The following is a 9,773-nucleotide window of genomic DNA, read 5'->3' on the forward strand; positions in this document are numbered from 1 at the left end:
TTGTCTTACTGTGATTTCTCCAGATGTTTAGTTGGCTGGTCTGACTGTGAGATAGTTCACAGTAAGGCAAGTGGGAGAAGTGAAATAAAAAGGGCTTTGGGCCACTCATTTTCCAGCTTTAAGGGGTATAATCAAATATGTGGTCTGATAATGAACAGATAAATCACTACCAACTGTTACAATGTGTTACGGCTGGCTCAAGCACTGAACACAACAATGGACACCACACCAGGGATGAGATCGATAACAGTCGTGTTTATTGAAAACATAAAAGAAAATAAAAACAAAAAGAAACCAAAAAATTGTTTTACCAAGTGGTGGTGCTGCTGCTGGATGGAGAGAGAGATAGAAAGGTTAGTCAGGGGCCTTTATAGACTCAACCCACTTCTAACAGGTGCTTTTCATTCAGCTACTTGAATTGAAATTGGAGACAGGAAGTGCATTGATAAAACAGGAAGTAACAAAACAAGTGCAAACTGTTACACTAGCATGTACCTTGCTCCAGGTTATACAATTTCTATAAAAGGAGATAATTGAAAAATGTAAGCCTGTGAAAATATAAATAAATCATCATGTGATACTCCAGCACAAAAGAAACTTTGAGACCCCCCCCCTAAAAAAAACAAAAAAAAAAAAAAACTGTGGGACCAATCCTGGCAGGTTTTGTGGTATTTGAAAGCTCAGAAACACTAAATCAAGCAACTAAAGAAGTCTGGGAAATAGATTTAATATTTAATATTTATATTTACTTTAACTTCACTTTCCCTCTTAAACTGTGATGCTCAAAACATATTCACACGACTCTACAGCTGACTACCAAAGAGTTGTCAAGTTTGGTCATCTACTACATCTATGCTATTTTTCTTCATGGAAAAAAGAACATTAAGACTTTTGAAAATGTAAGGATTAAAGGCAATACTCATTCAACATTCAATGCTGGATGCAAAATATTTTAAGCAGCGCTTTCCACCTAAGCCGCATGCTTCATAATCACATTTTTACACAAGTAATTTTTACTTGTGTCCACATACCAATACGTGTGTGTCACCACTTTGTGGCAGTACTGTACTTTTACCAGATTGGTCACTGTGGTGGGCAGGGACTCCTTCTCTGTTATTTTGTCCTTGGCTCTAAGCCTCACTTTGGTTCCTCGGTTAAGCACACCCCAGGCAAATGTAATGGTTTGTATTTGAGGCAATGTTGTCTTTCCTTCAGATCATCCATAATGCAGAGATCTTCCACAACTATCACACTTTTGTGATTTTAGTGAGTACTGCACATTTACTCTAAACAAGACACATTTTTCAGTGGTTACACGTTATATGGTTTTGAACAAAAATGTCACAATATTTTTACATTCATTGTGCTGGTGTTCTCTTCAAAAACTTTTCAGCTAGACAAACGTTATGTAAAGGAGGTATCTGATTTCCTTTAAAATACATTCAATCTGATCTAAAGGCTATAATTAATAATTGATTAATATAAGGCACTATGTGTCTTCATAAGGCACACCAGGCAAATGAAAATAACTGTCCAGACTCCAGCTGGAACATTTGTGTTAATAAATAGACTTAGTGAGACAGTAAGGCTGCTTACAGACTTCTGATTGTTGCATTTTGATCTCAGTGCAAGTTTCCTGTCTGATGATCGGTTGGCCGAACAAAGGAATACTTGGTTATGCTCAGTCTATTCCATCAGGCAGCCCATTCATTTAAACGGATATTAAATGTCTAAGTGATTTGCTTAATCCTGAGGCTACAGAAAAGGCACTTTGTTTCTTGTACTTTCACCTGCTACAGTTTTCCAGATGAAGCCTGAGCACCCCCTGTGTGTGCAGCTCCAGCAAGAACTTGAATTCAGCTGGCATTGCGTGGAACTTCACTTTAGTCTGTCTGTTGTCATAATAGTGGTTTGTCAGGGCATGAAAGTCATCTGGATGGAAACTGAAAGGCCAGAAACCGTACAAATCCACGTTGGCACAAAGTTCAAGCGCCAGGCTAGCCATGATTATGCCAGTGCTGAGCCGCACTGACCTCAGGCCCTTCGAGCGCCAGAAGCGTTCTAGACTCTGAAGGTACTTTGGGTTGAAGAAGACAGGTTGGGTTGGACTTCCAAAGTCCTCAATGGTGTAGAAAGTTCGCAAAGACACAGGAGTGTTGTGGCCATAGGAGAAGGCAGGAATAAGCAGCAGGGAGTTACCATATTTACGCAGACTCTCCACAAATGAACGCCGGCGTCCCATTAGTGCCCCATACCTGTGAATAAACAGCAAATGTGAAGCATGATAGGTAAAGAAGTATCACATAAGATGACAAAGACTTGTTCCGTTTCTCACTTTTCTAAGAGGATGCTTGGGTTGGCTGTCACAAGATCAGTATGGTTGCCAACATGTTTCTCATATCCATCTGATAAAGGAGGTAGATTACACCTAAACAAGAGATTTTTTTTTATTTCAACAAGGACGAGTAGATTTTGTTCACTGATATTTTAAACAGTGGGCATTTTTCTCACCTGATAACAAACTGAGCGGCATCAATCATTTTTCCACAGCTGCTATTGGCCAGTATCCCACCATTCCCAACAACAGTGCAAGTTTGCAGCGTTTTATTTGAGAAGGGATGTCCCTGGAATAAACACAGTTAAATAATTACAATATCTACATATTATTCTAGCTCATTTGCAAGACTGGAATTAATTGATTCGGTGGTTGAGTTTCCTCAGGTTTTTGTCATGCACTGCGTTATCAGTGCAAAGTGTATTCTCATCCATGTATTTCATCAAATTTTAAACTCTGTCATGTAAAGTTTTATTTTAGTGACATTGTGTTTGTAAGAGTTATTGCAGGATTCAGGCAAAGAAAAGTAAAAAGGACTCAGAGGCTCGTGGCTACATTTGGCAAAGATTTTGAAAAAGAGCAGACATGAACAGTCTGTTCTGTTTCTTTCAAGAAATACAGACGTCAGCTGGAAGCTGTCATCTTGAGTTAGCACATGCCTAAAAATGAGATTTCTAAAATGAGATTTAGCCTTTTTACCTCATATGTCAGGCCATCTAAGAGTGGATTTGCCAGACCCACTGCAGGTCCTTGAAGACGGGCAAGAAAAACAAGAAATATGAAAGGCCAGTGTTTTTGCAAAGTGGGTGCATAGCTCAGTAGCAGAGCATTTAACTGTACATCAAGCGGTTCCCAGATGAAATCTGGGTGCACGTGGTCCAAAAAACAAGAAGAAAGATAGCAGCATTCACAATATGATTGTGGTATTGAGCAGATAGTGTAACTGCTTTGCTGCTAAACTATTCTGTACCAGTCCTGAACTTTTTCTTATTTTGTTTGTTTATTGTCTTTGTAGCAACTAAAGTGTCTAAACTTTTGCAAAAACTACCACCAAACATATTGAAATCCACCCAAAGTCTTAGGGTCAGTAGGATCTCAGTCAGACTTACCGCGAACTTGACTCCACACCTAAAAAAACAACTACATAAATGCAGTTTATCCCATGGGGAAGGCAATGAGCTCTACAGAATATTAAGGACACCAGTTCTTCTCCCTGCCACTGATTATATCAATTCATGTGGACACAACATTTTTAGTAGTAGAAATAATAATTGAGATTCAGCAAACACTGTGACCTATTTTGTTTTTCCATGAACACCAATTAAATGCCATTACAAAATCTGGCATGATGCTTATGTAACTGAGGTGAATGTTTGGGTTAAGAGCTCTTTCTATGCATCTGACCATTTAGGACTAGTATGGCCCAACTCACAGGAGGCCTGATAAGACTGACTTAAACAAACAAGACCCCTCCAAATGTCCTTTTAGGCATTAAACTCCAAGGCCTCAGTAGTGAAGTCATAATTTTATTTGTTGACGTTGACTCTATTCTTTGTTTATCGTGTTGCTGGAAAAATAAAGGGCTGTAACTGTGGAAGAGAACCTTTCTTAACTCTAATATTAAAACGAGACACATAAAAAAGTCACCTTTGAGCCTGTTGTAAAACAAATAATGATAATCATATTACAGAATCTGACCTCTAATGTTTACAGATGAAAAATTAGACAAATTGGTGCACACACAAAAAAAAAGAGACTGAGAAAGAAGATAAACTTATTCCTTTTTTGGCTCCATATAGCTGCTAATCACCATGAGAAATGTATGTCAGTTGCAGAAAAGAGGATGTGGTGAGAGGGGAGTTTCTTACCTAGATTCAATTACGGAACTCACTTCCTCCCGACCTCTGCATTATCAACTCAATTCCACTCTTCAGATCTAAACTTAAGACTCTTCAAACTCTGCTACTCTCTTTGATCCTCCCACGTCTCTTGATCCTGTTGTTAATTTTTAATGTTTTCTCTTTTTCTTTTAACTAACTTTTTGCATTTTATTTAATTTGATGTATCTTTGACTGTAAGGTGACCTTGAGTGTCATGAAAAGCGCTCAGAAATACAATTCATCATTATTATTATTATTATATTATTATTATTGGTGTACTCTTTATACATCTAAATAGTTTGTCCAAGTCAGGCACCACAGTACTGATTATTGAAAATTGTTTGGAAAATAGCAAGTTCACAAAAAAAAAAAAAATCTAAATTAAAAAACACTTTGCAAGTCAGAAATTAAACAACTACCATCAAATATAAATTAAAGAATGGATCCAAACGGTAAAATGAAACTGATATTGACGCCAATGAGGACTCTGGAATTATGCAATACTGTTTTCCGAAGTGAAATGCCTCTTTTGTTGGTCTTTGCTTTTTCTTTCAAACAGGAAACACTCTCCAGTTATGACATAACTGATTTTAAATTAGCATCAATCTAAATATTTTTCTGAGGAGCCTTTGTTGACACAAAACATGCCTGTAGATGTCAGTATAATATAGGTAAAGAACAACTGTGGAAGTTAAAATAGATCCCCATCCATCAAGCTAATACTCTTGGAGTCAGTACATTTCTCTAATTATTTCTAATGACGGGGAATGTAGCTTCATGGATGAGCCTCTGAGTGTCCATCAAGAGGTCCACAGGTCAAATAAGGGCACTCTCTATTTTTCATTTTTGCACACATAAAAAAAAGTACAAGCACTGGGTAACTCCAGAAAAGAAACCTCAGGGTGAAAACATAAACCACGCAGTGCAGTTTTGTTTGCTAAAGTATCAGCATGTGACTAAACACATGACTTCATTGTAAGCATGTAAGAACAGTTTAAATTACTGTAGTAACCATTTGATGAACAATCAAGCCACAATACCAGCTGATGATATAGCATCCCCCCATAAAAGTACATACTTTTGCAAAGGTGGAGAAAATCTCTGCGTTCACATGAAGGGTCCTTTTCTTTTCCCCATCATAAACAAGCTTTGTTCCCACTGGAGTGTTGGCCTGAGTAATGATGGCTTTGTCATATCCATGGCACTTGCTGCTTAGCAGAGACCTGGGGAACCACAAGTGTTTCAGGTGAAATCTCCAGACAAGAAGTTAAATAATTTTGTTTAGACCCTTAAAACAATGTTCCTCCACTATAATCCTTTTTTTCTATTTCAACCTCTCTTTCCCAGCCTGTGGTTGCTCTTTTTCCCTTCTGTAAAAAGCAAACTTAATAATTGTTCTGTGTTTTGTTTTGGACTGTGACACTCCTATGGTCACATTCATAATCACATATCATTCTCAGGGTAGCCCCAGAGTAAAACATCATGCAAAGAAAATGTTTATTCATTCAGTTTTATTACTGGGACTCGACCCCAGTGGCAATGTGAGACCCATGAGACTTTCGTGTTTTGTATGGAATGAACAAAAGGGGTTACTGAATGAGCAGTTTTAGGCACTGAAGATACACCAAGTCTCTGCATACATATAAAACTTATTCTTTAATCACATTTTTTCTAGAAAGAATAAAGCTTTGTTACCTATAGTGTTGGTAATTACCCTCCTGTTTCTTCCAGGGTTGAGAGTAAAGCTCCTTTAGTTTCTCGATCTCTCTACAGCACACATATACACACAAATCAAACAATCCAAATACACTAACAGGTCTTATATGCTCAATTTGATGATGAGAAAATGAAGTTGTCACCAAGTGAGAAGATGGGACATTTTTGTTCTTACTCTTGTTCTTTACAGTATTTACAGGAGTCAGAGGACTGAGGGGTGTCTTTCTTTGGAGGCTTCAGCCGGTGAAGTTCCTCATCACTGTGTTGCAAACAGAAAAAAATGGTAAGAAATCAGAAAAACGCAGATAAGAAAGATAATCGATGTGGCTCTTAGCAGGTCAGTTATGGATGTCATTTTTTTGTTATTGTTGTTTTTGTCAACATATGCAAAGAAATTGTCCATGAACCTAACACACTGTTATTTGAATCAGTACATACATTCATTACTTAAAATAATCTTAATTGCAGCTTATAAGGGAATCTTACCCCTAACCCTAACAGCTAACTGCTTCAACATGCAGGTTTTTAAGAATAAACAATAATGCAAAAAGTTGAACAGTGATTTATATGCAGGGAGATTCATTTAACAGAACTCATCAATCATAAATGAACAAGTGTGCAAAGTTGCATGAAGAGCCCTTTGCTATTTGCAGAACTTTTGCAGCACAACTTTCTGGTTCCTTCTTCTGTTTAAAAAGCATCACATTGTCTAATAATGTAAACCCAGTATTTTTCCACTTATGACAACTGATTACATTTCCAATTCTCTGCTAATATCTATTTGTGGCATTCTTCATATCAAAGCAGCAGTCAACTAGTTTGTCAATGATCTGAAAAATAATCAGCAACTGTTTTTAAAAGAAGTCAAGCAAAATCTGTTATTCTGTTTTTAATTGGAATAAAAACTGAAGATCTTGAGCTTTTATGATTGTGTCCTTAAAAAGTCAAAGTAAAATTTTAAGTACATCTCATAGACAAAATAATGACTAAACTGTCTGTTCTTTTTCCTTAAAACTAAGATTACATCTACAGCTTTTTTCTCATAGAAGATGACATAGAAGATACAAGGGCCCTCCCTCCGACTGGATCACCATCTTTCAGCACTGTTGTCAAACCCCATCAGCATTCCTCTGCCTATTTAGCTTTTCATGGACATTTTCAGTAACTAAAACAAACTATTCCCCAAGATGTGTTTGTGTTCCGGTTGGTGGAAAAAGAACTTACCTCTTGTCCAATATGTATGAGATGGTAAGGATCAGGAGGATCCCCAAAAAGAGGATGATCATCAAAAAGGAGAATGGTCTCGAGAGCTGTCCCCTCATACCTCTCTCCTCCTGCTAACCTCCCCCGTTAGCCCCCCTCACCTTCTGTCTCCCTCTTTCACAACCTTCGGTCTTTATCAGCTGTCTGTCACGTTGGCAATGATTTTAGTTTTTCTCCCCCTCTGCAGACCTCTCTCTCTCTTTCTCTCTCTCTGCGCACACACGTACACTCTCTCAAGAGTGTTAATCTTTTGCCTCTTTTTCCTTCTGTTTTCTTTGACCTTTCTTCCCGTTCTCACTCTCTTCCTGTCTGGTGTTACTCTCCCCCCTTGGAGGAGTGAGTAACAGTCTCAGTCATTTTTTCCTGCTTCTTGTTCAGGCAAGTCAGCCTCTCTGCACTTTTATTTTGTGCTTCCTGTCTTGCTACTCGAGTCCGGACCAGCTGAGTTGAAATGGCTTCCTTGTTGTTCCACATCGTGAATTAATCCTTGTCATGTCTCTTTAGCCCAGGCGCCTTCTTTCTTCTGTCTCTTTTTTCTCATGTGCTCACTCAGACAAACTCATAGCCCTACTTTCAGCCATAGCTAGAGCTCTTTCGGTTCTCCGCCCCCGTCCCAGAGCCCCAGCCTCCCTCCCCCAGCGGTCCCCCGCCCACATCTCCTAAACCCCTATCTGGTTTGCACAAAAAGGAGGCAGTAACATGAGTGCCCAGTACTGAATTAGCCCACAGTGTGTGCGCGTGTGTGTCAGAAAACATGTCGAAGCCAATGAGAAACTGAGGTTTTTTGTCAAGTAAGAAAGAGAGAAAGAAAGCGAGAGAGACTCTAAACACACCCCAATACAGCCTTTTTTAGACCAGCGTCTAACTGGTCTAAAAACTTTGCCAGCTGACTCCTGTAAAAATAATTGTGTCTTTGTGGAGGTGGGAGTTGACGGGGGGGGGGGGCTTTTTTACTGAGTGGATCAACTAACAAAACAGCTAACAGTAATGAGAAAAAAGTGCAAAGTCAGATTTGTTGCTGTTATTTGCTGTTATTTGAGGGTTCTGTACAACCAGCGCTCTGCTGGAAGTTGAAAAAAGTCTCAAAGGTCAAGCTGATGGAGGATTATGGGAAATTTCTACAGCATGTGGGTTGCATTTAACAATAAACTCCCACAAACTGACAGACGCTCCCACTCTGCCTCCATCCATCTCCACTGCCTTCAGCTTTAGGTGGAAAACTCCCTGCTGTGCTTTGTGCAATTAAGCAACAATGCCTAGTAACTACATGTTGAGTAAACTAAGTCCTAGCACAGCAACCTCAGCCCCCCATGCTTCCAAAACAACTTCCAAAACACAGGAGCCCATGGAAAGCTTTCTTGTGGGCAGACACTGGAGTGGTCCTGAAAAGTTATTGAGAATGTTTGAAACTGTGGCCAAATGGAGGAATGATCAATGAAAAGCAACCAATAAAATCAAGGTAGTGGTAACAAATAAATATTAGCGCTATTAGGCTACATTTAACCTGCTTTTTTTTTTTTTTTTTTTTTTTTTTACCTATCTTTTAACATTCACACAATGGCTCTTTTAAATAGGTTTGGTGATTCCAATGGATTTTTGTGAACGTTGTCAAAGCATTTCTTTTCCTATGGTTTATATTTTCATTTTTAAAATTTCGGTCTCTCCAAGACCCGAAAGAAGCTCATTCTGAGATGAAGACAAGGACAAATCCCTCAAGAGGTAATAAAATACCCCCGCCCTCCGACAGGAAGGCTTCTGGGAAAAATTACACTTTTGCGTTACCTTTCATGCATCATGAGACATCAGGAGGAATGTGGAAATAAACGGGGGAAAATTGTTTTTCTCCTGCGAAAGAAATTCCATGATAACAGCACAGTTGTGGGAAAAAGGAGCAAAATGATTCTTGTATCAAAGAAAAGGTGGAATAACAAACACCTTGCTTCTCTGACAGCTCTTTGACCAAATGTCCAGACCCAGCATCTGGATTCCCATCATTACAAGATGCACTGCTGCCTGCCACACACACACAGCAGGCATTAGCAGCTTGTTACACACAGTGCCATTTCCATCTGAAGACCCCATTAGCTATGTAACTACATTAAAGCCAAAGAAGTAATTTCTCAAGATGACATACATAATGTGGTACAACAGGAAACTTCTCAGAGAGCAGCTCTTGCGCCTGCAGAAAGCCTCTGTCTCTCAGCTTGAAGGAGACATTATCATGTGTGATAGATGGTTGTGTGATTAAGATTTCCGTAATTAATCTGTTATTGAAAAGATTCAGTGCAAAGTTAATAAAATGTCTATGTTTAGATAAGTTTAGCCTTCCCCCACCTCTTTGCTTTAACTCCTAAACGACTACTAGTTTGTTTGTGAAGCTGAGCTTTTAAGTTGGGTTTACATAAAGGAGCGTCAATGAGTGTTTTTACATGCACAATGGTGCACAGTTTTTGAGCTGTTTCCAGGATCTGGTTACATTCCAGTTTTATATGCCTCTGATATCCCGTTTACCAGTAAGTTTACCAGGAAAAATTTGAAACCCAGCTATAACTCTGATACTGCTGTGCATCGATACAAAG

General features: G+C 38.8%; 1 protein-coding gene across 2 annotated transcripts; it reads right to left on the reverse strand.

Moving 5' to 3' along the window:
* Window positions 1-235: 235 nt before the first annotated feature.
* On the reverse strand, window positions 236-7,793 carry st8sia6 (ST8 alpha-N-acetyl-neuraminide alpha-2,8-sialyltransferase 6). 2 transcript variants are annotated; one of them, XM_042011631.1, is made up of 8 exons: window positions 7,156-7,793; window positions 6,107-6,190; window positions 5,911-5,982; window positions 5,294-5,438; window positions 2,512-2,624; window positions 2,336-2,428; window positions 1,791-2,255; window positions 236-1,286 (listed from the first exon to the last, which is right to left on the reverse strand). In XM_042011631.1, exons 1-8 carry the CDS (start codon window positions 7,251-7,253, stop codon window positions 1,217-1,219), a joined length of 1,140 nt encoding a protein of 379 aa, XP_041867565.1. In that variant the 5' UTR covers window positions 7,254-7,793; the 3' UTR covers window positions 236-1,216. The 2 variants fall into 2 exon arrangements, 1 of the variants encoding a protein (XP_041867565.1); XR_006013421.1 differs by having other exon boundaries at window positions 1,203-1,286; window positions 1,597-2,255.
* Window positions 7,794-9,773: the final 1,980 nt, after the last annotated feature.

The sequence above is a fragment of the Melanotaenia boesemani genome, chromosome 2, assembly GCF_017639745.1.
Source record: "Melanotaenia boesemani isolate fMelBoe1 chromosome 2, fMelBoe1.pri, whole genome shotgun sequence".
Classification (NCBI taxonomy): Eukaryota; Metazoa; Chordata; class Actinopteri; order Atheriniformes; family Melanotaeniidae; genus Melanotaenia; species Melanotaenia boesemani.